The following is a 17,315-nucleotide window of genomic DNA, read 5'->3' as shown; positions in this document are numbered from 1 at the left end:
ATTTAAGACTAGACTTAAACCTTTCCTTTTTTATTAAGCTTATAGTTAGAGATGGATCAGGTGACTCTGAACCATCTCTTAGTTATGCTGATATAGCTTAGTCTGCTGGGGGACATCTACTGATAAACTGAGCTCCTCTCCTCTTTCCTTTCCTTTGCATGCCATTAACTTTGTGTCTTCTCTCTCCTGTAGTTGTGTTTCCTCCTCTCTGTCTCCCTCTCTCTGTACTTTTCTGCAGGTATCCTCGGCCTGGAGTTGTACATCTCCAGAATCCAGTTGACCTGCCCAATGTTCTTGCTGCTTGTTGTTGTCTTATTGCCTGCTGTTCTTTTCTCTCTTCTCTTTCCACTCACCCCAACCGGTCGAGGCAGATGGCCGCCCACTATGACCCAGGTTCTGCTGGAGGTTTCTTCCTAAAGGGAGTTTTTCCTTTCCACTGTTGACTAAAGCTTGCTCAAATGGGATTGTTGGTTTTTCTCTATAATTCTTTGTATAATTATTCTCTGTAAGGCCTTAAACCTTACACTGTAAAGTGCCTTGAGATAACTTCTGTTTTAAATTGGCGCTATACAAATAAGACTGAATTTAATTGAATTGAATACTGCTTGACACTTAAGCTGACATCTCTGCCAGGATGAGGATCTCTACACAGTTAAATTTGTAACAAATGAAATGGATGAAATAAAATCTTGGCTGCTATGGTACAGCAACAAATACACACAGTAGCATAACCTGACAGAGAGTCATTTATGTGATATTCCAGTAAAGTTCCTTAAACTTGTACTTCAGTATAGTACTTGAGTAAATGTTATTTATCAGCATTTAAAATGTTTCACTAGAAATCCCTGGTTAACACAAAAACAAAAAGTAAAATACAACTGAACAAAGAGATTATATAAATGAAAAGAAATCAAAATTAAATTTAAAATGCAATTTTATTCAATAATTAAAATTCAATAAAACGTGTAGAATTCACAGATTTCAGGAACTACGTGTTGTAGCGCCACCTATAGGTCTGCTGTGGAGTGTATTTAGTTTTTGGTATGTTTCTAACCAGAATTACACTGGAAGCAGAAGAGTGTCGGTGCTGGTTCAGGTTCTGTCTACCTTTCCCTCAGGTTAACCAGGTGACACACACACACACACACCTGTCGGACGTTTCCCCCTGTCTGTGATGACTCTGTCTCTCTTCATCCTGTCGTCCTCTCAGCTGTTTGTGCTTGTATTAAACAAAGGTCACGTCCAACATAAAAACGACTTCTCTCCATCATTTCATGTGTGTCTCACTTTAGTCATACAGATGCTGGAACTGTTCTAAAAACTATGCTGGTAAAACTTTTTTCTTTAAGATGCTTATTCATGCTGAGTTCTAATGATTGTTCTACTGCCTGTAGCCTTTCTTTTAAATGAACTTTTCTGCTTGACACTGAGAACTACACCAACAGATTAAAGAAAAATGTTAGGGCCCTTTCAGTAAAAGCTCTGTGACCTGAAACTTGTTCAGCCTCCGTTTCACTGCACATTTATATTTGGTACAAATATTTGGTTTTTGGTATGTGGTTTGTTGTCTCTGCTTAAATATGAAGAAAGGAATGATCGAAGCACCAACACAGCCCCGAGGGGTGTTTCTCTGGGGAGAGTAACTCCCCAATATCATAGCTGATTCACAGTTCGAAGGAACAATATGTAATACACCTATTGTACTAAATAATAAAAAATGTGACACATGACTGGTCATCTCAATGAAGTATACTACTTCAGGACTACATGTTTGACCTGTGACACTGTCAGATCTATCCTGGGACAGCAGATAATAATTAACCTTCTGCTGAACTCTTTAAAATACCCTGTGATGTCCCTGCTGAATAATGACAAATGTCTATTAATACTTTAATTTTCTAAATTAAAAATGGAATAGTGATTTCATAAGTTCAGATGCATGCACACTGGGACGTGAAAAATACTAATTGTAAATGAGAGTATGGAATAGGGAGTGAGGCGTATGAAGTGCAGAAAGGAGTTTATCCTAGTTTCACCTTCTAAAACAACTGTCAATGCAAAAAAAAAAAAAAAAAAAAAAAAACCTGGATGCTGCTCAGTCTCCCACCTGAAGGGAGAGGAGCAGTTCGTGTGCAGGGTGAGTGGTGACAGACCTCTGCATGTGTTGGTATCAATGTCCAAAAGTGTTGGCAATGTGCAGCCTTCACCACACACATACAGTCATGGAGGAGGTTAGAGTGCTGTTCACAACACACCTATAGAAGGAGGTGAGAACGGAGGTGTTCAGTCCTGCCCTCTTCAGCTGCCTTGAGATGTTGTTGAGCCTTTTTGATGATGCCTGCAGTGTTGTTTCTGCAAGTGAGATTGTTGCTGATAATATCCTGAGATATTTGACACAGGGAATCAACTCCATAGCAGCACTATCAAGTAAAGAGAGCTATAGAAGCTGCTGCACAGCATTTTAATCCACAGTAGGCTCAGACAGCACCAGAAGATCAACACAACTGACTCTGTTCACGAGAAGACAGAAAAGCAGCTTCAGCAAAGACAGATAGATTTAGTAAAGAAAGAAGCAAACAAAGAAGCCGTCAACTCGGAGGGTGAGCAGCACTCTCCTTGTCCTGCTGTTCAGTAGCAGTGATGGGCACGTCTTAAAGGGGCTTAAAATATAGGTTTAAAATATACAGAACCAGCATCAAAATCATGACAAAGATGGGTTCCAAGCAGGTGTGTTGCTCAAAGATAGTTAGTAAAAGCAGTTCAGAGGCTTGTGGGAAACTTTGAAGTCAAAGATCAGAAACTGAACGGAACTAAAGTAAAAACACTGCCACTCTGGTGTAGTGCTGCACTGCTGGTCTAGACAATTTCAGAAGGCTGTGAAAGATGATGGTTTTGTGTTTTTCACTGTAAAATGCATAAAAACAAGAAGGTGTTGTTTTAAACAACATAGCTACTTGGGGAACATCTGTGGAACTGATCTACAGGTATAAACTGGATTCTGTCTGCTTTGACTTTAACAAAAAATTAATAATTTCTATGTCAGCTGACAAATTCTGCTCCTATCCAGACAGGACACAAAAAAAAATCATGTCTTCTACAGCAGCAGAGAACCCGTCCACCATGAAGGTGCTGAAATGTTTGTGGGGGCTGGTGCTTGAGGGAGTGCTCTTCTGTGGCTGTTGTAAGAGGGCCCAGAGTGGATAAAGAGATACGACTCTGTTTCTTTCATTTAGCCAAACTTGTGTCATAAAGTGCGGGAACCTCAGAAACTACGCCAACTACTGCAGTGTTTGAACAGCAACAGGGGATCTGTCGTCCACGTGGGACTCGTTAGCTGTTGTTTGAAAGTCTGAGTTTAAGTGACTAACAACGTAAGTCACTATCTCTGCCTCGTGTTGACATCATGAGATGCTCTAACTGTTTTTCCATGTACTGCTGTAAATGCGTAAAAATGCTGTGTTGCTTGTTGCAGTCTTTTGGCTTGATTGCGTTCTCCGAGCTCCTTCATTTCCCGCTCTCTGATACCACAGAACAACAATCAGTGTCTTCCTGCACCAGGGACTTCCTGACTGACTCACAACAGGAAGTGACACAAACACTGGAGACAGGACCTGCACTAACTCACATTCACACATGGTCACTGGTGCAAAACCGTTTCATGATTTACACTGTGGGGACTTAGCTTTACCTTCGCAGGACTTCATCATGCTAAAATACTTGTATTCCTATCAACACATGCTGACAATTATTTTATTTTGTTGCAGCACAACCAGCAACATTGCTGCACATTTAATGCTTAATCTGCACAATCTGCAAATGTAAAAGTTTAATTATTTAGTGATTACTTATTGATTTATTCATCTTAATAAAGCAGCTGCTTTCGTTGTGATCAACAGTTACACTGGGACCTGGTCTATCTGCAGTCCTCATGTCTTTGGTCTCTTCAGGTCTGAGAACCAATGGAAAGAGAGACACGAGGTTTGTGGTGTTCTGACTCAAGTCTAAAAGCAGTTGTGATCACGGTGACGTGACTCTGTTTTAAAATAATCTAACTGTTTTATTTTATAGACACACACTGTATGTAGATATGTATATATTGTATACACTATATTTACTATATGTAAACTGTATATATTGTATATAACCTATATTGTATACTGTATATTCCGCATTGTTACAATTTTATCTTCATCTTCTTCAGCTGCACTTAGCAGTACTGTAAAATAGAACATAAGTGAAGTATTAACTAATATTAAATAATATTTATATGACTTGTTTTATTAGATGACCTGAGCATGGAGCTGCATTCAGAAACACCATCTGACAACAGCAACTTCATTTATAAACTTTACATCATCAGCTGGTGACTGAAAATCACATTAACCTCACAGAACAGGTGACAAATCATTTGGTTTTACAGTAACGGTATCAGCATCGAGTCACAGGACGTTTGGGAGTTTGAAACGGAGCTCTTTGATTGGCTTGGTGAACTGTTCTTAAATTTGACGTCCCGCATGAGTGGAGGAGATCAGCCACAGTAGCAGAACTCTTTATCTCACACATCCTGCAGATGTTTGATCAGAGACACTTACTCTCTTCCTGTCGCTCAGGTGCAGAGTTTATCTGCAGGTCACGTCTCTGTGGTGCGTTCGAGCGCAGCAGTTACTAGAAAACATGAAGCTTTTGATCAGTGTGGTTATTGTAGATGTGTTCACAGCAGCATCAGATAAACGGTCTGACAAAGACAAGTTCAGACTTTTCCATTACGAGGCAACTCGCACCACTGGAGATAACGCTGTGAGGACCAGGTTTGGAATAAACATCCAAACCACTGTTTAAGTAATTGAATGAAATCCAACATTCAAAACGCTCACACCAAATCTCTCAGCTTTCTATACATTTTATCCAAATCTGCAAAGTGAAAGACAAATTCTATTGTTCTCTGTCTTTCACTAAGGTGTGAACTATAACGCCCTATGATATGTAAATCCAGAGGATATAAAGCTCACTTCAGCATAAATCCTTTTAATAAAACTAAGGATTTTTTTCTCACAAGAGAGAGAAAGAAAGAAATGTTTAATAAAATAAAAGAGTGACCTGGACCCTGTGGATTGAGCTGAAACATTTTTTAGCTTACAGATCAACACCTGAAGTCATTTAAAGGTGCAGTGCGTAAGCAAATGGAAAGAGGAAGTGATCACAAAGACAGGAAGCTGTATAAGCCCAGTGTGTGTGTGAGAGAGAGCAAAGTTCAGACCTCATAATGTTAGTAAAACATTCTCTCTCTCTCTCTCTCACACACACACACACACACAAGGGCGTGTAAAGAGAGAAGAGAGAGAATCAAGGTGCCCTCGCACGCCCAAACCCATTTATGGCCTGTGTGTGTTTTTACACACACACACACACACACAGACGTGATTTCATTTCAGGGCGAGCGAGCACGACCGAAGAATGAGAATGAGAGAGAGAGGGCGGGAGGCGGAGACATAGAGCTGAAACAGACGGGGGTGGGAGCATGTGAAAATCAGTCGTCTGCAGACGGAGAAGTGAGACGGAGCTGAGCGGGAATCGAACCGACGACCTGCAGAGGATGAGGAGAAGCTGCTTCTGTTCTGTAAAGACGAAGGTTTGAAATTCACCTTTTTTCTGTTCAAGCTGCAGATTCACTGATCGTTTTTCTGGTTCGATTACAAAAATAGTGAAGTGCAAATACCACCGTGTAAAAATACTATTAAAAAAAGTAACTTTCATCAGCATGAGAGAAATATTCTGTACTTTTACTGTTAATGTTAAAAATAGGAATTCTTTTTCACACAAAGAGAAAACATTTGAAACAGTGATCAGCCAAAAGTCAAATGTTTAATAGTGACATTAATGATAAATGATCTTTGTATCGACACCGACACTGTAAAATGCAGTAAAGGTGACTCAGACATTTGAACTGTGATTAAATGTGATTAATTGTTTACGCTGAAGCATGAACATAACAAATGCATAATGGCATTGTAGAGGTCTGAATTATGAATCGTGACTAGTCAAAATCTGCAGTTACGTTTACTCTTCATGACTCCAGGGTCAGAGTCTCCACCCTTCACAGTTTTGACCAGTCCAAAGAAAAACTGCAGATCTTCAGATTTTATTACAGTTGACTAGCTGTACTCATGTCGCTTTACACCCCATCACATGTCTATGGCCTGACCCGGGGGACCAGCGTAAGGTTTAGTGTGCATGGACACCAGGACCCAGGATTGGAACTACCAACCCTACACTGAGTGGATGTGCAGTCCACCTCCTAGTGCATAGCCTGCAGATATCAGCCATATGACCCAGGGTCTCCATGGTGCTCCTCCAGATGACAGGACTCAGCACAGCTGAGGGTTGGAGCGTGGACCAACTGGTAAATTGTGACCTTAATTGCTGACACTGCAACAATCCACCTGTCGATCTGCATTTTGCCCTCACTGTGAAGACAACTCAAATAAAATTGAATTGAATTGAATTGAACTCACTCCCAACCTGAAGGGGGCAATCCACTGTCGTCTGTCAAAGAACTAGAAATGCATTTGGACGTGCTGTCCCTCATCCTAGCTGCTTCACGCTTCGCTGCAAACTGCTCAGGCACCTGCTGAAGGTCAAGATCTGCAAAAAAGAGCAAAGTAATTCTGAGGTCTTCAGACCAGACACTTAGAATCCTGACCATGAAAAAAACATTACCAGGATTTGTGTTTGCCTTCCCGCTGAGAATATGGACACAACTCTCTCTCCGGTTGTTCAAAGACCAGGTGGATCGAACCAACGACGACGGAACCCCAGACTCCTGTTCATAAAGATCACATTTAAACTGTGAAACTGAAATCAACTGTAGCTAATGTGATGAGCTGTATGCTGCTGGTCATGAATAATTAATGTCACAGTCAGTCTCACCTGTTCACTTACACCAACAGATGTCGGGTGAGAACGCTCAGCAGGTCACATGACCTCAACATGCAATTTGTTTTCTGTCCTCACCTGCACAGGTGCTGCATCCCTACCAGTCACGCTTTTTACTCTTTTCTGCTGTCGTCCTATCAGGTGTGTGTCCCCATGGCAACACGTGTGTGTGTGTTGCTGGGCCTGTGTGTCGGTGCGTGTGTGGCGTTCAACCTCGACACGGCATTCCCAGTGCTGAAGACGGGCAGAAATGGAAGTCTGTTCGGACTATCTGTCGCTCTGCACCAGGACCTGAAGACAGACACTTACTTGTGAGTGCACACCTGTCTCTGTTGCATGTGTGTCTGTCCGGAGCTAATTTTCCATTGAAAGTTAACAAGATTCTGTCTCAGCCAATCATCTGTGTCAATGTGTTTCATGTTCTACGGGTAGAAACACCTGTGAGTCTTACATTCAATTAAATTCAAATTCAATTTTATTTGTATAGCGCCAATTTACAACAGAAGTTATCTCAACGCATCTTACAGTGTAAGGTTTAAGACCTTACAGAAAATATTTATACAAAAAATTATAAAGAAAACCCAACAATCCCATTTGAGCAAGCTTTAGGCAACAGTGGAGAGGAAAAACTCCCTTTAGAGGAAGAAACCTCCAGCAGAACCAGGCTCATAGTGGGCGGCCATCTGCCTCGACCGGTTGGGGTGGGTGGAAAGAGGAGAGAGAAAAGAACAGCAGGCAATAAAGACAACAACAAGCATCAAGAACATTGGGCAGATGAACTGGATTCTGGAGATGTACAGCTCCAGGCCGAGGATACCTGCAGAAAAGTACAGAGAGAGGGAGACAGAGAGGAGGAAACACAACTACAGGAGAGAGAAGTTAATGACATGAAATGGTGGCATTTGCATTGATACAGGAGAAAGGAGAAAGGAGAGAGGAGAGGAGCTCAGTTTATCAGTAGAGGTCCCCCAGCAGATTAAGCTATATCAGCATAACTAAGAGATGGTTCAGAGTCCATCTCTAACTATAAGCTTAATAAAAAAGGAAAGTTTTAAGTCTAGTCTTAAATGTAGAGATGGTGTCTGCCTCCCGAACCTGAACTGGGAGCTGGTTCCACAGGAGAGGGGCTTGGTAGCTAAAGGCTCTGCCTCCCATTCTACATTTGGAAACTCTAGGAACCACAAGTAAACCTGCAGTCTGAGAACAGAGAGTTCTGCTTGGAAGATATGGAACTATGAGGTCTTTAAGATAAGATGGAGCCTGATTATTAAGGGATTTATAAGTTAGGAGAAGAATTTTAAATTCAATTCTGGATTTAACAGGGAGCCAATGGAGAGAAGCTAACGTTGGAGAAATATGATCTCTCTTGCTAATTCCAGTCAGAACTCTGGCTGCAGCATTTTGGATTAACTGGAGGCTCTTTAATGAGTTATTGGGACATCCTATTAATAATGAATTACAATAGTCCAGTCTGGAAGTAACAAATGCATGGACTAGTTTTTCAGCATCACTTTGGGACAGGATGCTCCTAATTTTAACTTTAATGTTTCTTAGGTGAAAAAAGGCAGTTCTAGAGATTTCTTTGATGTATGAAGTGAAGGAGATATCCTGATCAAAGATACCTCAGAGATTTCTTACAGTATTACTTGAGGCCAGAACTAAGTCATCAATGGTGAGAATGTGTTTAGACATAGTGTCTCTGAGATTTTTAGGCCCAAACAGTATAACCTCTTACATGTGTAGTGTTTACATGACAAGCTAATGGTTGGTAACGGCTGAAAGAAATAACAATGTCTAAAAGCCATCAGATAAAACGTTCCCAGCTGTAACTGATCTGTTCGATTCGTGAGCTGGAACTTCAGTTCTGAGGCGGCAGGAGGAACGAACCGATGACCGATTTACCACTTCAGTCCTTTTCAGATGGTCTCAGTCCGGCTGACCAGAGCAGAATTTGTCCAGAACCTCTGGTTCATCAATTCTGATGTTTGGGTCCAGATTCTGATGCTGGTTCTGTTGACACGACATTGTTATTTATTGATGACAGGATGTTTCCCTGCAGTAACCTAGTTACTGTAAGTGCATCAGTAATCAGATTACTCCTTGTGTGGTCACAGATTTTAACTGAGCTGCTCTAACCCCTTATCACAATCACAGGAACCAGGCTCTCTGAAAGGCACAGGTACAGACCTGGTTCTGTAAAAGGTTTTAGGACTGTGCAGAACTGCAGTGTACCCAACGGTCTGTCCAATGTGTTCTCAGGTGTGCCCAGGTGAATAATTGATTGTGTGATGTACTTTGTTTTCATCAGTTTACTGTCTCAGAAGACCGGGTCATGGTTCTATATTTCAAACCCTGAAACACATTTCACTGCAGTGAAGACCATCCAGTCCACATGTACACTGGGGAAACATGCAGTTTAACAGGCACTGACACTTAGATTTGTGATTCTAACGACACGAGGGTCAGGTGGGACAACAATCCACATGTTTTGTACAATAAATGCAATTATTCCCCTTAACCCCTCCTCCAGGTCTACAATCCCTCTCGATCACTGCACTCTGCCAGTGAACGACATCCTGTGTTCCCTTCACCTTAAAAGATCCCAGGGTAAACTTCTCAGCTCAGTGGTTCCACAGTGGTGGAACAACCTACCCACCTCTGCATGCTCAGCAGCTTCACTCTCAATTTTCAAAAACTTGCTGAAAACAGAACTAGAATCTTTCTCTGACTCTGCACTGTTAATAAAAATATATACATTTCGCACTTAATCCCCATGAAACTAAAACAGCGGGTCAACAAGTACAGAGACAGGAAAGTGTTTGGTGCTGTGTGCTGTGGTGTAAAATAATGTGATGCATGTGTTCTGTAAATGAAAAATATGAATCCTGTTACATAAGAGGAATCCACACGCACTTGGTGGGTCAGGTGATGCCCTGCAGCGTTAATAATGAGTTTGATTCTCCTCAAGTCAAAGAAAACATCAGAGCAGCAGCTGCAGAGGGAGAAGGAGGCATGAGGATGTTCCAGGACACCTTCAGGAAGCTCCAGGGAGATAAACACAGATGTAACAGTCCTTAGGACTCAGATAGAGGTCTGTGAAGCAGTTTTGAGAGGCCTTGAGAACAAATTGTGATGTTGACATTTTGTCTGGCTTCTGGATGTGGATTAAGGGTTCCTACAGGTTGTATGGCTACTTGAGGAGGTTTTGTAGGTCCTGACTTGGCGTTGTGGTTCTTGAAATTCCAGGAGCTTGTTATCTGTTTTTAGAGATGTACCAGTAGTGGAGCAGAGCCTAGAGTCATTAAAACCTAAAGGGTTCATGCAGCAGAGGACACACTGACCTCTGGTCCTGGAAAAACGGTTTCATTCTCAGACATGATAGAGGCGACTCGTCTCGTCTCTGCCGGTGCACACTGATAAACATGTAACACACCAGGTGGAGAACCAGTATCAGTTCAGTGAGGGTGAGATCCTGCAGCTATTCAGGGTCTGGATCATGTCGACATGGAGTCAGCGAGCTGCAAGCCACATTTTTTACAGTCCCAGATCATGACCAATCACCACCATGGTGGATGGGATCAGGTTCTTCTGCCTAATGCAGAGTTTGGTCATCACCAAACAGAATGGCACTTTCTTCCAGCAGCTTCTATTTCTCCACATGTCCCTGAACCAGCATCAACGGACAGTAATGTTCTTTTTGGAGAGTAGTGGCTTCCTGCAGCGCTGACATCTTTCACTGTGTCCCCTGTATCTAGTTTTGGGACTGATTGTTTTTTAGATCCGTGTTTTGTTTAATGTTGCAGCACGTTTGCTGTAAACAGAGTTGGATTTAGTGACAGCTGTTAGTTGGTCACTGACTGTATTAAAAAAATGTCAATGTTTTACACCATCATCCAATCACAGTAGTGGGCGATCACGTGATGAGGGATGGTTGCTGACAGGGGGGACCAGGATTTCACACACACACACACACACACACACACACACACACACACACACACACACACCCCTGTGATGTGAGGAGCCTCCCCATTGGAGGTCCCTTAGAGGTCACCCAGCTGTCTGTCTCCATGGTCACCATGACAACCATCTTTTTATGTTCTTTAATTGGATTACTTGCTAATGGACCACACACACGCACACACTAAACTTCCTTAGGGAGTTCAGGGGTCAGGAGGACAATGTCCCCTCTGATTGGTTTAGAGTCCTGCCCATCTGTGACTGGTCGAACAGAGACCTCTCTTAATCGTCACCTAATCAATAAATAAGAAGAAAAGGTTTTAAAGGTCCTTAAGGACTCAACAGGCATTGAAGGATTTCCAGGATACCTTTATTAGGTGAAAGGGGACCTCCTCCCAAGTGTCATATAGAGGAGTTCCAGGATTCTTTGAAAGGTCCCAGGGATAATTTCAGGGTCTCTGAAGGAGGTCAGTGTGGCTTTGGAGCTTTCAAGAGCCAAAATAAATTAAAAATGTCTGAGAAAAGTACAATTAAAACATGAATATTATTATAGAATAATAATTTCCCTTAAAGAGCTTCCTATAATTTGGTCATACTGCCCTTCTGGAGCAGCTCAATATCCAGACGTCAATGTCCAGACGAGAATAAAATCATAAATGATCAAACGGTCTAAAACATTACATGTCCATCACATGTGCATGACATGAAACACAGCACACACAGCTAGAAACATCCTGAAAATGTCCCTTCTCACAGTAAACGTTAATCACATGTGACAGGCGCTCAGCTCGTCAGCCTCCGTTAGCAGACGGAGCCAAACGGCTAATTTGCTAATTACAGCAAGATCCACACTTCGAGAAACTTAGAACCTCTTAGAACGGTCTCAGTTCTAGAACTGTTGGGACAGAACACACCGTTCAATGTAAAAGAAAGGCCGTGCTGCTAACTAGCTAATGTCAGAGAGCCTACTCACCTGCATCTCCCCCTCTGCTCAGTAACTGCTCACACACCTGTCGGAGCTGTGAGTTTGGGAGGGGCATCTCTGGCTAACCTGCTAACATGGCTCATTTTCAGCTTCCGGTTACATGGTAAAGCACGTGAACAGACACATTCCTCTGAGACAGTTTCTGATGCAGCTGGTTTCTGCCACAGCTTTACGAATCTGTGAATGTAAAAACATTAAGATCTGCAGGTGGAAATGTTGGAAAAATGCAACGTTGATAACACTGATGCAATAGGAATGATCGATCTTTGCATGTTAATCAAATATGTACAGACACTGAAACAGTTTCACCTGCCTTTAGTCTTCATCCTGCTGAGGTCTACCACAGACCACATCCTGTTCCTGCACAAAGGTTACAATCCTGAAGGCTGAACTAAACCAACACAAAGAACATGTTCTCTCGTTAATTCTGTCTGTGCTCTAAAATAGAATGGTAAATTATTAAAAGGACATGAAGTCCCCACAGTGGGACACACTGACAGAATAAAGGCCATGGAAGACAGGAAACAGACAATGACAGACAGAGGACTGGTGTCTCATTTGTTGTAATGTGATTCATCCTTATCGCTGCAGCTCTGATAAACAGGAGGAAGGTTCCCTCCAAACATAGCTCCAGTTTTAACAGGAGTTCCAGAAAACGGATTTGAATCAAATATGACTGAAGTCTGGTTCCTCCCTGTCATGTGAGTCTGAGCTGACAAACAGTTGAAACAGTGAAAAATCTCCTCAACTCCTCCCAACAACAGAAAGATATATAAAGATTGAACCATTCCTTGGTGGTTGTGATTTAATTATTGCCAGGTTGCCAGGTTTTTTGGTCAAAAACATATCACAGGTCTGTGCCTTCAAAAGCTGTTTGGTTTTTCAGGGTCAGAAATAAAGTCTTTCCAGAATCCATGAAGGTCTTCTGTGGAACTAGGATAAGATGATTTTATTACCACTGCAGGTGCTAAAACAAATTGTGTTTTGTGTTTTCTGTGACAGATAGATGAAACTTTAAAATAGAACTTTTTTACATCAGATTTTAACAGAGTATAATCAACTGTAGAAAACTTATACATACAGTCTCACCTCACCTCCTCCTGACAGGCTATTGGTTGGAGCTCCCAGGGACAAGGCAGAGCCAACTGTACCAGCCAATGAAACAGGAGGCGTGTACAGCTGTCCAATCACCACTGACCAATCAGACTGCAGCAGGATCAAGCTCATAGATCAAGGTGAGACTCACCTATATTTCATTTCTTTTCAGATCAAAAAGAACATTTTAGATTGTTCATGTACAGCACAGCAACAGGGATTAGGTTTATTTGTTTGTCTTTGTCTCAAACTTTTTTGTCCAGGACATGATAACGGCCCAATGGAATGTGGAGCAGGGCCTACTAACCCGCACCAATAATTGTGTGAACAGCTGATAATGGTCATTTGATGGGGCAATAACATTTGTATTCATCCCAGTTGCAGTAGAAGTCAGATCAACCATCAAAACACTGACCAAGGCAGGATCTAAAGCCATATTGTAGAGCCAGTGTTTGGGGTATAGACTGCAACACTGGAGCAGTACAGAGCTGCAGGAGCACAGTGAACAAAAGCTCATTTTAAAACTTGCAGGCCAAGTCACAGTAATATTCTTAGAAATCCCAATTAGATTATTTTCCTGTGTCATTCAGCCTCACTACGTGATAAAGGTTTTTTTACAATGGAATATTCAGCTGTGAGTCAGGACTCAGGAAGAAAAGACGCCCCTGCAAGAGTTTTAGCTCACGTCTGCTTCTCGATGTTATCTGACTCCTGGTGCATTATGGGCAGTGAGGAGTGACAGCCGCCGTCTGTTTCTGACCTTTTATCTGCTGCTGCCAAACACAACACACTCGGACATGATAAAGCCTTGTCCTGAGAGGGCTGTAATCAGCTGTAACTATGGCAATGGCCAATCATTTTTAATGTGAGGCTTCATAAAACTGCAGAGAATAACACTGTCTTGTTCCTGTTTCAGACGTGAACCCTGAGGACCTAATTGAAGACATGTGGCTGGGTGTCTCAGTAGCCAGTCAGGGCAGGCCTGGGGGGAGGGTCCTGGTAAGTTTGTGATCTCATTGGTTCACCAGGCTCTTAAATGTGCTTATTAAATGTTTTTAAAGAGGCAGTTCACCTAAAATACAAAAATCACACGTGAAAAGTGACCAAACACAAACTAAACTCCACCCGGAGTTGATAACTACTGATGGAGTGGAAACCCAGAAAAATAAAACCATTTGGGTGAATTGCACCTTTAAGGACTAAATTACCACAAAACATTTTACCATTATTTTTAATATTTAATGTTTTGACTGAGCTTTTTATCCTTATTCCATTATGTCCCCATCAGGTGCACTAACCAACTAATGTTAAACTTAGTTCATTATTGATCAACTTGATAGAGAACTGGAGTCTAGACCAACTTGACTAAATAACCAACTAATCAAATTAACCACTAAGTAAGTTAATATGTGTGATCACATTAGGGTAACTATATAATTGACCAGTGTGTGATATGAGTACTGGTTTACTTATTAACAACTAACTGGCAATAAAAAGCCACTAGCTAAGTATCCTCCAACTAAACAACTAAGTAGCTTACAGACCGTTTAACTAATATTATTAATCCACTGACTAATAAAGTCAGGAGCTATTTCCTCTCTGCACTAACTAACTAACTAACTAACTAACCACTGTGTTCTGTGTCTGCAGGCATGTGGTCATCGCTTTATTAAAGTCTACGGAGCACATGAATTGAGGAGCATGATCGGTCAGTGTTATCTCCGTGGAAACGACCTTCAGTATGACAAAGACGATGACCTGAACTGGCAGATACCAGACCAGCCCTGCAAGTAGGTCCACATGACACACAGATCAAGTGACCACCTAATCCCAGAGCAAAACTGTTTTACCTTGTTACAGTTGCTCTCAATTCAGACAGAAAAAAAAGAACCACAATCAGAACAGATGTACATTAACACAAACAGTAATAAACTGTATATACAGAATGTCAGATGGATGAAATGGGTCAATAATAATAGACCAGAGTGGAATGATAACAAATAAATGACCTAAATAATGATATTGATCATAGTCAGTTCAGTTCCGCTCCACTTGCAGAAGGGGAGGAGTTGTACAGTTTGATGATCACAGGTAGAAAGGACCTCCTGTGGTTCTCTGTGGAGCACTTGATGTTGATCAGTCTCTGGCTGAACGTGCTCCTCTGTCCAACCAACACACAGTGCAGTGGGTGGGAGGGATTGTCCAGGATTGAGAAGAGTATTGACAGCATCCTCCTCTCAGCTACAACATGTAGAGGGTCCAGCTCCACCCCCAGAACAGAGCCAGCCATCCTGATCAGTTTGTTCAGTCTGTTGGTTTCTGCCACCTTCATGTTGCTGCCCCAGCAGACCACAGCATAGAAGATGACACTGGAACCACAGACTCACAGGACATCATTAGCATGGTGCTGCAGACGTTGAAGGACCTGAGTCTCCTCAGAAAGTACATCCGGCTCTGAGCCTTTTTGTACAATGCTGCTGAGTTCTTAGTCCAGTCCAGTTTTTACACTCCCAGGTATTTGTACTCGTACTATGACCTTCACTTCGCCCCCCTGTATAGAGAGTGACTGGACTCCCAGATTTCCTGAAGTCCATCACCAGCTCATTTGTTTTACTGATGTTCAGTTTAAGATAGTTGAGCCCACACCAGTCGACAAAACTGTCCACTACTCCCTCTTACTCTGTGACCCAGCCTGAATACATCCAACAACTGCAATTTAATTCAATTCAGTTTTATTTGTATAGCGCCAATTTGCAGCCTCATTAGGAAACTTCTGAAGATGGCAGAAGTTGTACCTAAAGTCAAGAGAGGTGAAGAGGAAGGAATACAGAACTGTGGAGCATCTGTGCTACAGACCACAGTGTCAGACACAGTCCTGAAGGCGGACGTACTGGGGGCTGTTGGTGAGTTAGTCCATGATCCACAAAATCAGGGGAGTGTCAACATGCATTTTTTCGGCTTGTCGGCTTATCCAGGTGTTGGTTTGATGGAGCAGATGTAGGTTGGCATCATCCACTCCGACTTGGGGTTGACACTCAAACTGGAGGGGGTCAAGTTAGGGCTTTTGACCAGAGGTCGGAGGGACTAATATGTGAGGTCAGAGCCACTGGTCTGTTGTCATTGAGGACTTTTTCCACCTAAGAGGAACTCTCTCCAGATGCAGGCTGAGGTTGAAGTTGTGTTGGAGAACACCACATAGCTGCAGCACATTAGGCTGACTCCATCTGGACCTGCAGCTTTCGTGAGGTGAAGCCTCTTCAGCTCTCTCCTCACCTGATATGCTGAAATCATGTGGGTGGTGGCTGAGTCGTGTGGGGGAGGGACTGAGGAGCAGTTAGTGAACTACAGGGGTCTCTGCGGCTCAGCCTGGTATCTATTTATTCAAAACTTGTCAAATTTGTTGGCCCGCTCCACTGTCCCCACAGTCTCCTGGCTGCTGGACTTGTAGCCAGTCATGGTCCTCATGCCCCTCCAAACCTCCCTGGTGTTGTTATGTTGAAGGCTTTGTTCCAGTTTTCTCCTGTAAGTCTCCTTCCCCTCCATGTTCCTAGAAGACAGCAGTCTCTGGAACCCTCCTCGCTGCCTCCCTGTCTCCTGACTTGAATGCCTTCTTTTTGTCATTCAGGATGGCTTTGATGTCCTGAGTGACCCAGGGCTTGTTGTTGGGAAAGCAGCAAATGTTTTTTGTGGGTACGTGGGTGTCCACACAGAAATGTATGTAATCAGTGATGCAGTTAGTGAGCGTGGCATGGTTAAAGTCTCCTGAGATCATAAAGGAGGTGTCAGGGAAACAGCTGGTAAACAAGTAGGGCCAGCATTCACCCCCCATGGCCTACTTGTTTAAATACAGTAAAAAATTTAGAGGCTCAGTGAAACATCAGCTTTTTCCTCCTGAATCTGACCCATCATGGTTTTCAGCTCCTGGTTCAAACATACACATTCACATTCACAGACATTTCACTTACTGATTTGGTCTGAATAAAAGAACTGGAAGAATGATACTCTGACAAAGACATGACAGGAACCTTTTGAGTGAAGACGTTTCACTATGTTTGACTTTCTGGAACTACAGAGAAAATTTAACCAATAGGTTCCTCACAGAGTTCATTTTAATGTTAATAGTTTTTTTTATTAAGTTAATTACAGAGTTTACTGACATCAGAGTCTCTCTAATGTTCTCTGTCCTCTCTATAGAAACTGTGAAGGAGATCAGCTTACAGCAGAATGAGAACATGTTAGAGTTCAGTAAAGACAGGATCAGATTCTTTATTTTAGATGATACATTTGAATAAAAAGTCTTTATTATATAAGGTTTTTTTTTTATAAATTCTGATCAGAAAAA

The 17,315-nt window shown here is 42.2% G+C and overlaps 1 protein-coding gene across 3 annotated transcripts in view; it reads left to right on the top strand.

Moving 5' to 3' along the window:
• The first annotated feature begins 5,217 nt into the window (after window positions 1–5,217).
• Window positions 5,218–17,315, top strand: part of LOC113152946 (integrin alpha-3-like) — a 32,714-nt gene continuing 20,616 nt past the window's right edge. For 2 of the 3 annotated variants that reach the window (XR_003297944.1, XR_003297942.1), the window contains exons 1-5: window positions 5,218–5,629; window positions 7,075–7,244; window positions 12,986–13,113; window positions 13,890–13,972; window positions 14,624–14,763. Coding sequence is in view for 1 of the 3 variants with exons in the window: in XM_026346491.1 (XP_026202276.1) it covers window positions 5,594–5,629; window positions 7,075–7,244; window positions 12,986–13,113; window positions 13,890–13,972; window positions 14,624–14,763 (557 nt within the window). In the remaining 2 variants the exon portion in view is untranslated. The remainder of the gene's footprint in view (window positions 5,630–7,074; window positions 7,245–12,985; window positions 13,114–13,889; window positions 13,973–14,623; window positions 14,764–17,315) is intronic. The other variant, XM_026346491.1, reaches the window with a different exon arrangement.

This window comes from Anabas testudineus, chromosome 8 (assembly GCF_900324465.2).
Source record: "Anabas testudineus chromosome 8, fAnaTes1.2, whole genome shotgun sequence".
In the NCBI taxonomy this organism is placed as follows: domain Eukaryota; kingdom Metazoa; phylum Chordata; class Actinopteri; order Anabantiformes; family Anabantidae; genus Anabas; species Anabas testudineus.
Note: the sequence above shows the minus strand (reverse complement) of the source record. Positions and strands in the feature narration are given on the sequence as shown.